At 35.4% G+C, this 18,505-nt stretch overlaps 1 protein-coding gene across 1 annotated transcript in view; it reads right to left on the bottom strand.

The window, feature by feature from the left end:
* Positions 1 to 5,646: 5,646 nt before the first annotated feature.
* Positions 5,647 to 18,505, bottom strand: part of LOC138696388 (condensin-2 complex subunit D3-L-like) — a 43,330-nt gene continuing 30,471 nt past the window's right edge. The window contains exons 11-13 of the mRNA XM_069821281.1: positions 15,404 to 15,597; positions 14,098 to 14,235; positions 5,647 to 7,688 (exon numbers count right to left, since the gene is read on the bottom strand). Of these exons, the coding sequence (XP_069677382.1) occupies positions 6,522 to 7,688; positions 14,098 to 14,235; positions 15,404 to 15,597 (1,499 nt within the window). The 3' untranslated portion in view covers positions 5,647 to 6,521. The remainder of the gene's footprint in view (positions 7,689 to 14,097; positions 14,236 to 15,403; positions 15,598 to 18,505) is intronic.

The following is an 18,505-nucleotide window of genomic DNA, read 5'->3' as shown; positions in this document are numbered from 1 at the left end:
AGTCAGAGGACTGGATAGGAAAGGGTAAAGAGGGAATTAGGTATTGGTTAGAGGAAAATTATACCAAATTCAGTCATTAACTCATCAAGCTGACCAGTGCTAATTGATGAGTAGCCCCTCTCTTTAGTTCAGCTTGTAAAATTATACTTACTAACAGCTGCACCATGGGAAGGTAGGGATGGGACATTGGGTATTTGTCCAGGTTCGTTCCTTAAAGCCTTCAATGGGAAGGATTAATGGCTCTCCCCCCTGTATCCGACAGATACCCTTTTGCAGCCAAAAATTAAAAATATAAAACGTGCTTTTATGTAATCTAGTTCATTGTTTCATTTATTTTTCCAATTTATTCTCCTTCGATTTGAGATTTTACTGTCTGTAGAAGCCTTGAACTGCTCGAGAATTTGATCTGTAGTGTACTTTTTGGATCTGTGATTGGCAGTTCCTGAAGCTCAACGTAGGGTAGTCGCAAGAGGAGTAGAATTTTACTCCTCTTGGGTAGTCGGCAGCAGAAAACTGGTTTTCTTCACCATCCCATAAGACTGCATTAGAGCTGCAACCGAAGCAGCTCTCTCCGAATATACAAAAGAACCGTCAACACCCTCATCTCTTTATGACCTGCGTTAGAACACATAGGCTTCTGGACTACCGTATATCATTACGGTTCCAGTGTGTTAAGTAGTGTGGGTGGTGTGATGTGATTAGTCAGTGTGTCTAAGGAAATATTTTATATTAAAAATAAATGAAATGAAAACCTAATCGACCAACCCTTTTCGAAATTAAAAGATAAACTGCATGTTAACTTAAGAAATTAGGACGTCCTATACAAAATTTAAATATTAAAATTTCTGGAAAAAGTCGAGGAAATCATGTAGTCTACTAGTCATTTTAATACCCAAATGTGTAATGGAAATGATTGGTTTTTTGCTGCGCTCATGAAAACGCTTTCTCCTCCACCTGTCTAGGCCTATTCTGTTTAGAGGAGAAAATACATGGACAAACATCGGAGTGAAGGATTTAGTTAATTTGACTTAAAAAACTAGAAAAGCTTGTGGGGCACATCTCCACTACGTGACTAGTTGTACCAAGTGGGAGAGTGTAGCGCATGGATGGTTGGAGTACAATTTCGGATGCACAGTCAACTTCGAGAAGGGGCTGTAATTACACACGTTATCCGATTTAGATGCAATAAACAGCATGTGTTTGCTAAATATACTATTTTTCATGCAGAACTACCAACCTTTGTAACCACGGGCCGCTACTGCATAGGTATGAAACTAGTAGCTGGTTTCATTAATGATAACTACTAATTATGAGTCTTCTAACTATTACGAAACAGTGATTTGTAAAAATACAGAGTGTCCCAAAAGTCTTCATACATAGTAAATGTTAGTTGAAAATAGAATTGCCACATAATGTGGCAGCCTTCGAGAGTCAGACATAGGTAAATGTGATCCAACCAGTACACCTTTTACAACATGTCCAGCATCACACAATAACAGAAGTCGATGATACAGGCCTGCAAATGGTGCATGTCCTGGATTTTCTCCTAGTAGACCTGCAACTTAAAGTAACCCCAGAGGTAAAAATCAAGAGGTATAAGCTCTGGGGAGTGTCACATTATGTGACATTTATATTTGAAACTGCATGAATGGAGACTTTTGCAACACACAGAGGCAGAGAAATGTATATACTGTTAAGTCTGCAATACAATATAGTATAATAAATTATTAAGTACGAAACTGCATTATATTAAAAAGTAAATTTTCTCTTAAAACTGTTATATACAAATACATCTTCAAAAGACAAGACATGGAGGTAGGTGAAGGGGAAGGAAAGAAATGAAATATTTCAATGTCAAGTTCCATAAAGATTCTTCACCAAAAAAACTCATAATAGAGTTTCATATAATATGAATTACATATCTGAAACCAAAGAAATATGCTATCGGTTCAACAATTCCATTGCTAAAGCTACAATTGTAATACATGCATTTTTATGGTATAGTATAAAATATTTGTAACATCACATGGGTTTCAAGTTACAACTTCCTAAATTACACTTCTCACACTTCCTAGTGTGTAATTGCACAAATATTCTGTACTGTATTTTCTCACAAGTCTTACATATATTATATGTGTGTGTGTTAATAAATGTGAATCACTCTATACTTGTTTTATTTTTAAGATGGGACATGACAGTTAAGCGGCCGAGCTTGGAACTACAGTGTCATGTTGCCAATATGGAGTACCACACTGCCAGCTGATGGAAGCTATAGCAATTGTCGTTAAGTAGTTGACGTTAAAATATTCACTGACAATTACGCGAAGATAAGAAAACAATACAAAAATCGACAGAGAATCAAAGACAAAATGTACCAATGCTAACATTGTGTGCACAATAGATGTCGCCAAGAGAGCTATTAAGCACACACCTCGTGGGAATGGTAAGTTTAACAACTCAACCGTTGTTACCATAGCAACAGGCCTATCATGCTATGTGACATTCAGTTGTTTTTCCCATCGCAATGCTCCTGTTATGTCCCATCTTTAAGAAAAAACAAGTATAAAGAGATGAAGTGTTTCATTTTGTCAGTGATCTGGTTGCTTACTTATATAGCTACATAACTGATTCATCTGCAGTGATAGAAATACCATCACAGTATGCATTCTTGGAAAAAATAAATATAAACGAAACTACATAAATCCGTAAAAAGGTTTCCCAGAATAAACAAAATCCTGCTGAATCAAGTGCTGAAACAAGGAAAACTTCGACACTTGACCTAAATCTGTAAACCACCGCCTGCTTGATCACATCTGATGGCTGCTAATACTGCCTTCTGATAAGACCATTCTAACAATGCTTTCACTAAAATGGTAGGTGGCAGCACCAAATATACTATGTTCATCCATATGTCTGCTCCGAACTATGAAAAAAAAAAGTTCTATTTTGTGCCAGTGTGACATATTGAACTGTGTAAAGAATAATAACCATCAGAAACTCTTGTGGATAAATTCGTAAAACCTCTACTTAGTAATGTAAGGAAATTCAACACAAAAAATTTTCCAGTTTTCTTGTTCTTTCAAGAGCAAAGAACATAATGGATTAACTCGAAGAGGAAGAAGAAGCTATTAGAGCTGCAAAACAAAGTAATGCAACTTCACTGGCCAGTAGGAGCTGCCATCTACTAACAATTTCTTTCTATTCATGTAACATGTTTGACCACTGAATGAGCAGGCAGTATAAGCAGATGTATGGATGTGTTCAAGCAGGCGGTGCTGCAACATACTGTATATTTTTCTAGGCATAGGACACAGGGATTTAACATTTTCATAAGAAACCTATGTATAAAAACAAAACAATTAGTGGACCATGTTCAGAAATTAGCAGACTGTGACAATTTGTAAAACAAGAGAACATCAGGCTTTAACTTACCAACCATAAATAATGTCGCTTGTTTTACAAATCGTCAAGCCTGCTAATTTCTAAACATGGCCCACTGATTAAGTTATTTTCTTCATTGTATGTATATATAGGTTTCTTATGGCAATTTAAATACCTACGTCCTGTATGCAAAAGAACACACGGTGTATATATATTTTCGCAAACAACATTTACTAAAGCACTGAAAAGATTCAGAACCTCTTCTCAAGAATATAAACTGCTCTTCCAGAGCTGCTGGCTTTGCTATACATAGTTACTCAAGAAATGAGTGAGAGCAATTTTGATAGCATATTATGTCTTATGGATCTGATGGTGAATATTTTCCAAAACTTTTGTTAAAAACACTGTAGAAAAAAATATTAATATCATGCAGTATAGTTAGAAAATTTAGGATTATTAATATTTAATATATATATAATTACTTATCTTTGGAATCTTAAAGAGTGTTTTTTTTTTTTTTTTTTTTTTTGCTTTTTTTGGAAGAAATGGTACCGGTACTTTACACAGCATTTCTTAATGCAGGTTTCTCAAATTTTGCATGCAGACACACCAAGGGATAGTTTATGATATATGTACACAGGTTGTTGCAAAATCATGTGTACAAATTTTTATGGGAGATAGAGGGCACCAAGACAAACCGTTGACTTAAGAATGTAAACCTGCTAACTGCCAAAAAGAAAATTTTACAAGGGAAGCAAGAAACTAAATTTAAATTAACTCTGGAACTTTAGGACCAAATCCAAAGTACAGGTGGCATTTGTACCTTTACTTTAGATTTGTTCCTAAACTTTCAGAGTTAATTTAAACTCAGTTTTTTTGCTTCCCTTGTAAAATTTTCTTTTTGGTGGGTAGCAGGTGTACACTCTAAGCCGACGAAACATTTGTTGTTAGTGAGTGTATGTCTCTTGACGTCACCTTTCGGAGCTAGAGGACTTTTACAGAAACGGTGGTGCATTTGTTTACTACAGCTGAACAGGTGAACTCACAATGTTTGATGATGAAGTCACAAGAACGAATCTACAGTACAGTCCAAGTATGTACGTGACAAGTAAACAGAGTTAGTCCAAGTACTTACCAAGACTGGTTGTTTATGGACGCAGAATAGTGGTGTACTTTGTTTAGTCAGCGGCAATTGCGGGAGAAGTAAGGATGTCAGTATTCATAACGTGAACACATTAAACTCAACATGGAGTGTTTCATGAATGCTGAAATGGCTGATATGTATATGATGTACAGGGCTGCCATGGGAATGGAAGAACTGCTAAGAGACTGTATTGACGGCAAGAGACATGTGCCAAACTACCAAAAATTTGCGTATTTGCACCAGAAATTACGAGAAACTGGAACATTCTGAGCAAACATGCATGACACTGGGCGTCACAGAACAGTACATACTTCTGACATGGAAGAAGATATCCTATGGCAGATTGAGGACAATCCAACCATAAGCATGTGAGCTATTGCACATATCCTGAATGTGCACCATACCCTTGTGTGGAAGGTAGTGCACAATTAGCAGTTACATCCCTTCCATCTTCAGAGGATCCAAGACTTGCAACCTGCAGATTATCCTCATCACGTGGAATTTGTGTAGTGATTTCTGTAACAGACAATGTTGTAACCCGATTTTCCATCCTAGTTGCTCTTCTGTGATGACTCATTTACATGTGAGGGTATGTTTAATGTGCACAATTCTCATATTTGGGTAGAAGAAATGCCACAAGGATCCATGGTCATCAACAACAGTTCGTTTTAATGTTTAGACCATATTTGCTACCTCACTGAATCAATGAGCTATGTTATCTAGCATTCCTTCAACAAATGTTCCTGGAACTGGTGGAAGCTGTACCCTTAGCTGTTGACAGAAGGAGGGAAAGAAGGCTGTAAGGACTCATCTGCACAAAACTTGAGGATGGATAGGCTGGGATGAACATGTTGTCTGGTCACCAAAATCACCTGACTTATCATGCATCAATTTCTTCTTCTGGGGACACATGAAGAACCTCATGTATGAGACTCCCATTGATTCAGATGAGGATCTTATCACAAGAATCGCCTTGGCTGCTAGAACCATTTGTAACATGCCGGAAATCTTTGCACATGTACAGATATCAATGCTTCAACACTGTTGTGCATACAGTGTTATTGACAGTCGCAACTTTGAGATCTGTGAATAAACTTAGTCACATTCATTTCCATTCGTCATTGTTTTTTTTTCCTACTACGTCCATAATATCCATTTAAATGCCCCTGGTACCAGAAGGTGATGTCAGTGGACAAACACTCATTAAAAAATATTAGCCTTGATGTTCCCTAACTCCCATAAAATTTGTATAAGTAGTTTTGCATGTACATACATATAATTACTAAAATAGAAATATTGACTTTTTGTCGAATATTATTATTTCCTCCAAGACCTCCTATTAGGATAAACATTATTAATTAAGATTTAATTACTTAATTAATGTTTCAAGGAAATCTACAAAATATTTTACCTTAAATTTTAGTATTTTCTAAAATAGGAGAAGACTAAATGATTGTATAAAATGAAATGTATAAAAAACTCTCATTTTCACTTTGGCTATATTTACATAAACCTACTAAAAGTGTTATTGATTTAAAAATAAACAAAGGAGCTAGTTGAATAAAACAAAGAATGACGGTTAAATACAGAAGAAACAGAGACAACTGAAGGCATATGTTTTGTGCATATAAAATATTCAGGATAAGAGTAAATCCAGTTTTGTAATTTTGGACACTATCCACTGGTCAGTACTTCTATTTTTACATCTTAAATTCTGGCCACTATTCATTGGCTGGTAGATCTAACTGAAATAATACAGTCTGGTGAGATAAATGCATGTGAAGCAGGCGAACATGCCTACAATACTCACCACAACAAGGGCTCACAGCAACATGGGGACAGAAGATGAGAACCATATGTGCTGGTCCCAGAGACAGCTCGCTGAGTGGGGTAGAGTCAGCAGCGAGAGGTCTGCAACTGCATTCTTGTCAAGGACAGTCACCTCCCATTGCCGTGGTTCTGTGGGCCCTTGTTCTGGTAAGCGATGCTTTCTTTTTCAGCTGTTGCTGGTGAAATCTCTCTCAATAGTACTCTTGCAGGTTGGGAATGTGACATCTATTTCACCAGATACCTGTGAAGTGTTTGCTAAACCCATTAACTTCCTTCTCTTTGGTTTCACTGCTACTGGACTGTCCTCCCTGTTTGAAGAAGCTTCTATTCTCACTTCCGCACTATCTCCACTTGTCTCACGAGATTCACATTCCACAACTATGGACTTCTTTCCTCCAAGTTTTTCTTTTGACTTCTTCTTTCCTTCAAGTTCTTCTTCAGAACTCTCCCTTTCAAGTTCTTCTTCAGTACTTCCTCCTTCATCGAATTCTTCCCTGTCTTCAAATTCTTCGTCACTGGTTTCCTTTTCCCTAACATCTTCTCCAGTAATTTCTCTTTCTTCAGATTCTTCAACTACTGTTTTTCTTTCTCCAGGTGCTTCAGAGGCAGCTGCCCAACCTTTAAATTTATTATTTTCACTCATTTCATATTCTTCGTCAGAAGTTTCTCCTTCAAGTTCTTCCTCAGCAGTTTGTCTTGTTTCAATGTCCAGCTCTCCAGTTTCTCCTCCATCAAATTCTCTTTGAGAAAGTTCACTCCTTTCAAGTTCTTGCTCTGCAGTGCCCCTTTGTTCAGGCTCTGTCTCAGTAGTTTGTCTCCTTTTATGTTGTTCTGTTGTTTCCCTACAATTGAGTCCTAGTTCTTCATCACTCTTCCCTCCAAATTCATCGTCCTCAGTCTCCCTGTCCTCCTCCTCCTCCTCTTCTTCTTCCTCCACAGCATCCTGTGTAATTGCATCATTACCAACTTCAGTGTCTCCCCCTTCTTCCTTAGGTTGCTGGATGAAGCTATCAGAATGACTTGACCTTCTGTTCTGCTGGGTCAACTGCCTGTACTGCATCAACTTAGAGCGCGCATATTGCATCATCATTTGCTCTCCACCTGCTTGATAGCAGCGAATCATCTCTGGACCCAGGCTCTGCTGTATCCAGGGTGATGCACTTAGCAGCAGGTTACTCAGATGTGGTGGCATTTGCCATTCTGGTGTCACCACTTCCTCCTCAGCTCGCTCTGACTCTACCTCTTGCGGATGGCTCTGTTTCCTCTCCAGTTCACGAATGTCAGACAAGATTTCTATAGCCATCTGACTGTCTTCTGCAAATATTTGTTTAACCTGGAACAAGAAACATATTATAACCTCAAAGTAGTAGTATAATAATTTAATTCTAGAGACAAGACGTAAATAATCTAACAATAAACAGAGGAAGAATTTAACTCGACCTACACCTGCTGAACTGTAAAACGAAGAGCCACTAATCATTCTATCAGAGAGAAAACTTCATACTAATTAGCCCCAGGCAAATTGTGAAATACTTATTCACTCTAAAATTACACAAGAAAAATCTTAGTTTTGAAGCATATTTCTATAGATAATGTTATACTATCTGTGTATGAGTTTGAGAAGTATTGAAAATTTCCTTCAAAACACACAATACTAAAAAAGTATCACACTCCAAATGTGTGGCAATGATATAAAATATTAGAATTGAATTGAATTTAACGGAGGGGGGCACTATGGCCCAGCATTGCAACTTGTTCAGATCTATTGCGCTAGCCCTCTGGTGACACATTCCCAAACCTACACTGGCCGACCACACTAAGGTTCTCTGGTCCAGGTTTCGAGCAGGCAACCCCACTCGTCCATAGGCCAATCCCCTATATGCGTTGCTGGCTGGCGTTCGGGGAACACTACGGAAAGATAATGAAATGGAGAAATGGTGACGGAATGATGTAAATGCCTAATTTGGGGAAAAACAGGAGAATCCCAGGAAAAACCCCAACTGCGACCTTGTCCGCCACAAGCGTCACTATGGATTTTTTCAATGAAAAAAACTCCAGAACTGATAGGATTCGAATCCGGGCCACCTGCGTGACAGTATGAAGGCTGACCATTCAGCCACCACAGAGGTTGATATAAAATATTTATAGCATATATAAAAAAATTGATAGCAGTTAGAAGTAATACCCACACTCACACAATGGCAGAAAATGTATAGTGATGTGAGATAAGAGTTTGGCCTTTCACCATTTATGTATATGAATGGAATTATTCTGTAATAAAGACAGATGATCTAACTCTTGTAGAATTTAGTGAAGATAATATTCAGTATTTAGTACACAATTTAAACATTAGTTGTGAAAAATATGATATGGAAATAAATACGGAAAACAAATTATGACATTCTGTGAAGAATATCCTATTTTAAGTAAAATAGGCATAAAAATAAGTGAATTGAAAGGGTAAATCGTACTCCCAGTAAAATAGTGTCGTAACTCGAAAATTGTGATTTGTAAAGATATGCTATTTCCTAGTAAAACACTGGTGTAAAAATATTTTCATAAATAGGTACCAAAACCTTTCATAATTTACTATTTTATTATTTGAATTTCATATCTCCAACTAGTAAAACGGCATTGGAAATAATTTACGAAAGTAATATGTGATTTTCGACTTACAACAGTATTTTACTGGGTGTGAGAAATGCTTTTACATATTTCGGATATAACTACAATTTTTTTGATAAGTTAGAAAGTTCTCACAAAATTTACTAAATCAATTTTTTTTTTGCTAAATAAGTAAAACATAGGAATAATTAACAGAATATTGAACTTTTCCCTGATACAACTCACAAAAATATGATTATATGCAAAACTTATACTATGTTAAGGAAGTGAGGAATAGATAATGAAAAATAAAGATGTAAATCGAATTACAGCCAATAAAATGAACACACTGGACCCAAAAGTCAATAATTAAACATATCAGAACAATATGAAATATAACATACCAGAACACACAAACACCACATGTTTAATACACAATTAAACTTCAATTTAAATACATTCTTTGATATGATAATAATAAACAACGCAAAGACATCCCCACTACCTCCCATCACCACATCCATATACCTGCACCAATAGAAGACAGTGATCTGGAAGATACAAGACCAAAGCAATAGTAAGACCGTTGACAATGAAGCATACCACTTCGAAATGGCTGTATTGCATATTTAAGATATATTATTCTTTTTTTAGCATATTTTAACACTCTTGAGTTTTAAAAGTTTTATAAATATATTCGATAATCTGCGCAACAAAAATTCTAGCTCCCAAAAGAGAATTTGTAAAATTGACTTCTGATTTTACTGGCGTCGGCACACAATATATGAGGGTGTTTCAGAAAGTAACAGCAAATTAAAATTTTGAAAAAAAAAAAAAATATATATATATATATGTATAATTCAATTAGAGATATAAATAATATATAATATATGATTTTCGATATAATCTCCCCTCCTTTCAATACATCTCTCACACCATTGCACAGACTATTTATTCCATTGGAAAGAAAAAAATGTTTTTAGTTGTGTTGTACCAGGACTATAGCGCTGTTCATCAAAGATTGGTGTACACCTGCACTTAAATACATCTATCCAATTGTACACTCTCCTCTTGCTAATGCAGCTATCTCTGTACCTTTCCGACATGAATTTAATGAAGATTCTCGGCCTCTACCCACAAATATCTGATAACTGTTCACTATTCTTCTATGGTGCACATAACCAATGGTGCCAACATCTTTTTTAAATTGTCCTTCCCATTCAGCAGGGCTTACCATCTGTTAGAAGTGACAACGCCTCCTCAAAGCATGTATCTTCTCTTCGTGAAATTTCAAATATTTGAGATGTTTATTTCGTATAATAGTGTTTTTCATTTTCATTTCATTTATTATATTCCATAGGTCTTATATGAGCAATGAACCTTTAAGATATGGAACAAGTCAAAATTTTACAATATTACAATTTTTACAATATTTTACAATTTTTACAGTGTTACAATTTTGTACAATTTTTTACAATATTTTGGCGAGATGTAGTGAGATGAGGTGAGGCCTGAGGATTTGCCAAAAGATTACCCGGCATTTGCCTTTTGGTTGGGGAATATGTTGTTACTTTATGAAACATCCTCGTATTTTGAGCATGCAAATAGACCTTGGAAAAGGTCTCAACTGCTGGGAAGAAAAAGAAGCGTGGAAGACATATTTTAGAAAAATAACTTTATGAAGTCTGTGATATGTAGAAGAATGCATAAATTATTTACCAATGATTAACCACCAACAATTCAGAAAATTTTATCAGACGCTGAAGATATTACTTGTGTAAAATTAGGTTTCATAAAAATAATGGATGAAAATTATATCTAAATTAAACATTGATTAACAAATATCACACACTTTGAAGTATGAATTGATTCTACAAGGAAAACAAATCGAAATCAAGATCTTTCTATAAAAAATGATAGCAGATATGTTCAAAACTGGATAAAAATATTATGCCAAAGTTAAACTCATACTGTGTTATTATAATACCCAAAGATTCTTTGTAAAGGCAATACATAGTCTTAACTTTGATCCAGAAAAGTTAATATTGAAGATTCTGTGGTGAAAACTGAACTTTAAGGTTTAGTTACAAATATCAGGGGTAATTTTAAAAAGTATATTGGGAACAAACTGGCAGAAAATGTAGTCATACTGTGCTAGGACCATACCACTTCATACTTCACCCCACTGAGTTAGTTGAAAGATTATGCTGCAGAGCACAATGAAACTTACAACCTGCAGTCCATTCTGTGCAATGTTGAAACACATAGGTAACAGTAAATATGCATTTATAAAATGAAATGTGAAGAAGAAAAAATGTGAGAACTGGATGGCTTAAAATATATTGTTTTGGACAGGTTTCTTGTCAACATAACATCAGTTCAAGTGGCAAATCATCAAATTTAGGATAGTTATCCACAGAACAGAATTAAATTATTTTGCTTCTGCTTAAGCAGTAAGCTTATTAACAAAAATATTAATTTTGGTTCTGGAACAAGGTTTATCAAGTATTATTTTGGCCGACTTCTAAGACAGTAGCTACTGTCATTTTCCATAACTATGGTCCTGGAACACATCTATGGTCGATGATACAACCATTCAAAGAACATTGCAGAAGTAACATAGACTGTTTGTAGATAGCTGCAATGACTTGACTTCAAATTACAGTACAGCAAAAATATAGATAAACGAAGGTACTATGTTACGGAGTACAAAATTTGAATGGCTGTATTGTGGACCACAGTTATGGGAATGACGGTACTGATTCTTTGTTATATGGCTTCTGAAGTACCAGTATGTAATGCCAGCATTGAGCACTTCCAATTGCAGACATTCTTAAAATCAAATGTTATGTAAAGTCTTTTACTGTCAGAACATCAGTCCAAATTGCAATAATTTAGCAGTTTCAGGAAGTTGTTGTCAAAGTTTTACTTGATCTTTAGCTTATCTTTTATGCTAACAAAGCATGGTTTTAATCTATACAACTATATACAGTAAACAGTGGAACAGGAATTTCTAGAAAACTAGATATCTCAATATTATGCACGAAATCATGAATGGAGGACACTTACAGTACTGTCCCACTCTATCAAAAACTTCAGTGTGTGACTAATACTGGGAAGCAAAAGGTCTTATGGGTAGAGTCCTGTGAAAGTGGTTTTATTTTTAAGAAAAATTCGTTTTAAAATTTCAAGATTTCGGTGTTATTGTCAATTTGGCAGTGCTATTTTAAAATTATATACATACAAGTTTCATAATTTTGGCTTAAAATATTAAAAGCATTAAGAGTAGTATATGCAGCATTTTCAACATATATTTTCAGTTTTTAGAATTTGAACAGATTTTGATACATGGTTGCATTCATTTAAATAGGGGAACAAAATATGCCATAAAAATTAAAAGACCTGAAATTATGAAAATATTACTGTACTTAAAATACATTATTGTTAAGATTTCACGAATAAAATAACAAGTATTCTAAAAAAATTTCACAGATCTCTACTTATGGGTCAATGATGTATTTCAATATACCTGCTTCTGGAAAAATAAATAAATAAATATTAAGCATTAGTAGTCATTGCACAATATGAAGTACAAGATTTCTGCACTTCTATTTCCCAGAGAACATTTGGACCAATTTTCCAAAGGCTAAGTGAGTTTCACTTAAAGAACTTTATTTTATGCTAGTTTTATATAAATCTACAACACTATAGGCCTAAGTTACATTTTTTTTACAATTAAGATAACATTGTATGAGCTAAGTTCCTCCAGATTACTGGACTTGAACTGGTGTAAATTTTATTTGTGGGGAATGTTACAATGTTTAAAGAAAAAATGTATATAGACAATTCACATTCTTAAAAAAGTATAACATGAAATTTATAAAATTTTCAGTAAAAACTTCAATATGTAGCAATGAACATTTTTAGATGCACTTACAGGATTATATGGCCATTTCGAGGCATTACTCTGAAATATGGAGTAACTGTTTTTTAATTTCTGAATATCTAAATCACTAATACTCTGTGAGAAAGTGTACAGTCTCAATCAAGAAACTCAGTTCAGATACCAATCATGCTCCTGGTAGTAACATTGATGATAACTGTAATTAATGATGGATGGATAAAAAAAACCCACACGTATCCACTATGCTATCTCAAAAACAAAATCTTGACCTGGGCGAGAAATGGCTAGTAAATTTTGACTGGAATCCTATCATTCAAAAACAAGGTTCTTTTATATCCCATAAATCTACTATACAAGCCTCCCTGTTTCTCTTCACTTGTGAAGGAAACTAAGCTAAATATTTTCATCAACCTTAAAAATCAATTACCCTGCTGGGTATGAGGCACGAACCTCAGAACCAGTGATAAGGAAACCACTTGAACAGCAATGAACATGAGGTTTTGAATGACAATGACTATGAAACTTCTTCATTATAATGAAATTTCATTACTTCTTCTTCCTCCATATCAAGGATTGGACAAATCTCATTCCAAACCTAAAGAGAATAACATAAATTGCTGTTCCTATATTTTCCTCAGCTGTTCCATCTCCTCTGCCTCAAGGTTTATAAAAGTAAGAGTCCAGTGGTAGTCTATCAGGGGACATTCTTTTTATATGGTTGTACAATTTATTCTGATATTTAACAACTGCTTCTAACATATTACTTTTTTTTTTTTTCTCGCTGTTATTTATATTCACTTTAATATCTCTGGTCATATTGCGAGTTTATCTTTTGGGTGAAATCCGAAGGCCTGTATACTATTGTTGAGACTGGTTCTATTGTTGTGAACTAGATGGCGACTGTATATGTATTAGTGATTTGTTATGAATATGATTTCGCTGATGAATGAGGCTGATGATATTCAGGGATGTTATGGCCTGAATTTTCTGGCATTTGCCTTACAGTTGAGGAAAAACCTTGAAAAAACCTCAACCAGAAAATTCAACCCAATCGGGAATCGAACCCGGGCCCTCTGCGTAAGAGATCAGCATGCTGACCCCTACACCACAGAGGTGGTTAGCATATTACTTGTTACCATAAGTTCTTCTCTGATTTCATTACAACACAATAAAAAGGAGATAATAAAGTGAAGGGAAAGACAGAATATTTCGCATTTGTTAAAAAAATGTTTACCTCATTCTTGTAGTCCTTCATCATGTCTCTGACGAAGATCATGAGATCAGGCACAAGCTTCGAGTACTTCTCCTGCAGCACAGCTTTCAGATGAATGACAACAGGAACAACATACTCGATCATGTTCTTCTTCATACACTGTGACACATTATACAATTTCATAAACATAAGAAATCTTTTCACGACTACTGAGATGATAGGGGAGGTGGGCTACAGGTTTTCAAACTGGATTTACTCAGAGAGAGAATATGTAAGGGGCTAAGAACAGCAATGAACTCGAGTTCTGTAACAAACGGAAATCACAAGTTTGAATCAATTCATTAATATTATACAGGGTATTAAAAAAGTATCCAATATTTTAGGAGGTTATAGTATGCATCAGAACAAGAAAAAAATGTCTAATAAACATGGGTCCTACAACACATACTTTCTGAGATCTGAACACTTGTTCATAGGAGGTGCTCAATGTGACGTCCATTCATGGCAATGCATTTCTCTGCCCTACAATACAGCAGACTACCAGATAATCATACCATAGTTGACACTCCTGGTATGGAATAATGATAAGTTGCAAGGAATACTGAAAACAAAAGTTTGGTTACGGATATGAACAGAGTTCAGCAGAGTCGTGAATTTTCGTAATCAGCATGTATGGGCTGATGAAAATCCCCATGCAGTTGAAGAAACAAGGCATCAGCACCGATTCTCAATCAACATATGGGCAGGCATTCTTGGTCATAGATTAAGGGTCACACATGCTATCACAGAGATTAACTGGGGCTCATTTTCAGGACTTTCTTATTAACATATTGCCTACCTTGCTGGAGTATGTGCCATGTCAGCAAAGACTACAGATGTGGTTCATGCATGATGGCACACCAGCACATTTTTTTCGCAGTGAGTGTGAACACCTGATGCTGACATTTCAGGAATGCTGGATTGATTGGGGAGGCCCCACACCTTGGCCTGCTTATTTCCTAGACTTTTGGTTATCAAGAACAACCAGGTAAATTTCAAAGAGTGCGTGATTCCTTACGTTGAAGGGCAGAGGAATGCATTGCCATGAATGGATGTCACATAGAGCACTTCCTATGAACAAGTGTTTAGATCTCAGAAAGTATGTGTTGTAGGACCCATGTTTATTAGACATTTTTTTCTTGTTTTGATGCATATTACCACCTCCTAAAATATTGGATACTTTTTTTAAAACCCTGTATATGGCTATAGTGTTAAATGCTGAACATTTGATATGTTTCTACTATTAACAAACTAACCATCGAAAAACACTCTTCTGTACTGAACTAACCTCTGCAATGGCTTTGTTCCTCGCCTTGATAAGTAATGTGGTCGCCTTCTCCACATTGTCAGCAGCAGGGTCCTCATCACGACCCTGGTCCAAAGCAATCAGCCGAATCTCCTTGCTGTTCAGGACATGCAAGGCATCTAACACCACACTCTCACCATCATTATTCAGTTCTATCTTGCCCTCTGCTGCGCCATCTGCAAGTTGGCAAATTATTAAATTGCTGTCAGGTTTTCTGACAGGAAAATTTATATTTAATTGGATCTGTAAATTAAGCAGCAGGGACCAGTGAAATCTGAAGAATCTACTCACAACGAGAATAAGCAATCTTTGCCTTTGCTAAAGTGCAGATTAATAATAATGATGATGATGATGATGATGATGATAATGATCATTATTATTATTATTATTATTATTATTATTATTATTATTTTTATTATTATTATTATTATTACTGCCCCTGCACCCGCTACCACTTCCTCCATCAACCACCACAACTACTATTACTGTATTTGCTCGATTATAACATGCACTCATACCAAATATACACATAAGGTCTACTGTAAAAAAAAATGTTGAATTTTTGTCTACGCACCACATTCTGTCCTGTCCCATTTCCATGCTTCCATGTGCACAATCTGATGTCTCTGACATCATGTCCAAGTTGAAATCTCTTTGAATGTCATCTATTCAAAGCTGGCTGTCTTCACTACCATTTAAAGCATTGGAAATGCAGCACTTCTTTAAAAAATAACACGCACATAAGTTTCGATTTTACCACAAAAGGTGTATTTTTTTTAATAGGTTATCTTACAATGCTTTATCAACAGTTTAGGTTATGTAGCATCTGAATGAGGTGAAGGTGATAATGCTGGTGAAATGAGTCCGGGGTCCAGCACCAAAAGTTACCCAGCATTTGCTCATATTGGGTTGAGGGAAAACGCCAGAAAAAACCTCAACCAGGTAACTTGCCCCGACCGGGAATCCAACCCGGGCCACCTGGTTTCGCGGCCAGATGCGCTAACCTTTACTCCTCAGGTGTGGACCAAAAGGTATATCTTATAATCGAGTAAATACGGAAATCTAGACGAGAAAAAATTAGAAATACTGAGATCTGAAGAATGGTGCAGGCAGAAAAGATTATAATGGATGAAACTGAGCAAAGGAAATTGAGTTGGTATGACAACGTGAAAAGGATGGAGGACATAGAATACTGAAGACAGTGCAGAAATTGAAGATTGGAGGAAGGAATAGAAGAGTTGGGACCATAATGTGGAGAAATTCGGGATGACAGATGAAAATGTAGATAATAAAAACAGAAAACAATGTTTAATTGATGGACATGTACGGGCTATAACACAATATATTTCTCTGTCATATGTGGAATATTCACGTGAAAGAGAAAATGTATTTTTTTTTATATAATATTTGGTTGGTGAGAATAGAAAGGAAGCTATGGCAGCAGTTAGACTGACAACCAACAATGAATGTCTGCAGCACACCTTGTGTAAATGGCAAAATACTCAACATGTGATTGCACCATTTGCCATATCCAAATTCCATCATGGATGCTGACCATCTCCTACGCTGCACTGGACTCAACTGTATTCATAAAAAATAAAGAAACTTAGCTATAGTTTATTGGAATGCCAGAAGTAAAATGAAATAATTCTTCATGGAGCCATAGGAACAACAGGTATTTGGTTAGAGAGAAATCTCAGAATTGAATAAAATTATCAAATCATCATCATCATCATCATCCATTACTGTGGCTCAAGTGATATTATTTCTAGCTACAAATCTAGCAGATTAGGGTTCAATTCCAGGTAGGAAAATGGAAATACATTTCCTACACTAAGGAACAAGTGTATGTTCCTCATCTTTTGTTTCGCCTGTAACTTGTGAATAACTAATGCTGGTAATAGTTATTTACGTTACAGGAATGTAACGCTGTCGCTTGTTTAGTTAAATTCCATGCTCGCATGTTAAGTTCTTATAACAGTCGTGTACTGTATAACATTTTATGGTATTCTGAATTGTATATCTTAAGAGAAAATAAATTAATAACTGTATTTTGTATGTTGTTGGGACATAAATTATTGAGAATTTGTAGATAAAATACTTGAGAAACGTCTTAATCAGTTACTATGATAGGGAAAACATTATAATCGGTTACTATGGTATGAAAATAAAACAAAAGTGTTTACTAGAAATGGTTTTGTCTGAGATTAATTTGTAGAAATGGATTGCATTGAAATTCCTAACGAAATATTGGTAGAAGCAGAATAAGCAAGCCAAAATACCAGGAAAATCGCGGATCAATATTATAAGAAGCTATCACTATTTAATGAATGGCGAAAAAAGAAGGCAGTGAGTGAGATGTTGAATGAAACGATTGTGTAGTCTGTTAAGTGTAAAACAAAAGGTGCTAGCCCATTAGGTCGTACTTTACTTACATAGATGCACCTCTGTTAAACAATCTTTACGATTCAAAATACCATAAAATATTTTTACAGAACTGTGAATGGAATAGGTCAAAAAACCTAAATCTTGAAGTTAAATAATAATAATAATAATAATAATAATAATAATAATAATAATAATAATAATAATAATAATAATAATAATAATAATAATAATAATAATAATAACAACAACAACAACAATAATACAGTAATTTTTACTGTTTAGTACGCCTATTTTTGGAAGTCCCAGCCCCAATTCCATTAAACATACATTAAAATTACCCGTTTACACGTTTGACGTTTTCCACTTACTGTATTCAAACTTGGTAGTCGGCGGCCATATTGATGAACAATCACACATTGCATGTGTTCCAACACACATGACTTTTTTCTCCCACTCTCACCTGCGCCGCCTATGCCAACACAGGCACACAGTGAGCTGTTACTTCGTTTTCGTTAAGGAGCATATACATGTAGTGAAAGAATAACAAACGAATGACGAAACGAACCTTTGCCATTTGGAGCAACATACAAATAATCAGCAAATGGTCAGAGAACATTTGCATTTGCTGGTTATCCACAATAATGACAGACGAAGATTTATTATAGCAAGTTGCCAATATTTGCATAGTACAGGTAT

The sequence above is a fragment of the Periplaneta americana genome, chromosome 3, assembly GCF_040183065.1.
Source record: "Periplaneta americana isolate PAMFEO1 chromosome 3, P.americana_PAMFEO1_priV1, whole genome shotgun sequence".
Classification (NCBI taxonomy): domain Eukaryota; kingdom Metazoa; phylum Arthropoda; class Insecta; order Blattodea; family Blattidae; genus Periplaneta; species Periplaneta americana.
Note: the sequence above shows the minus strand (reverse complement) of the source record. Positions and strands in the feature narration are given on the sequence as shown.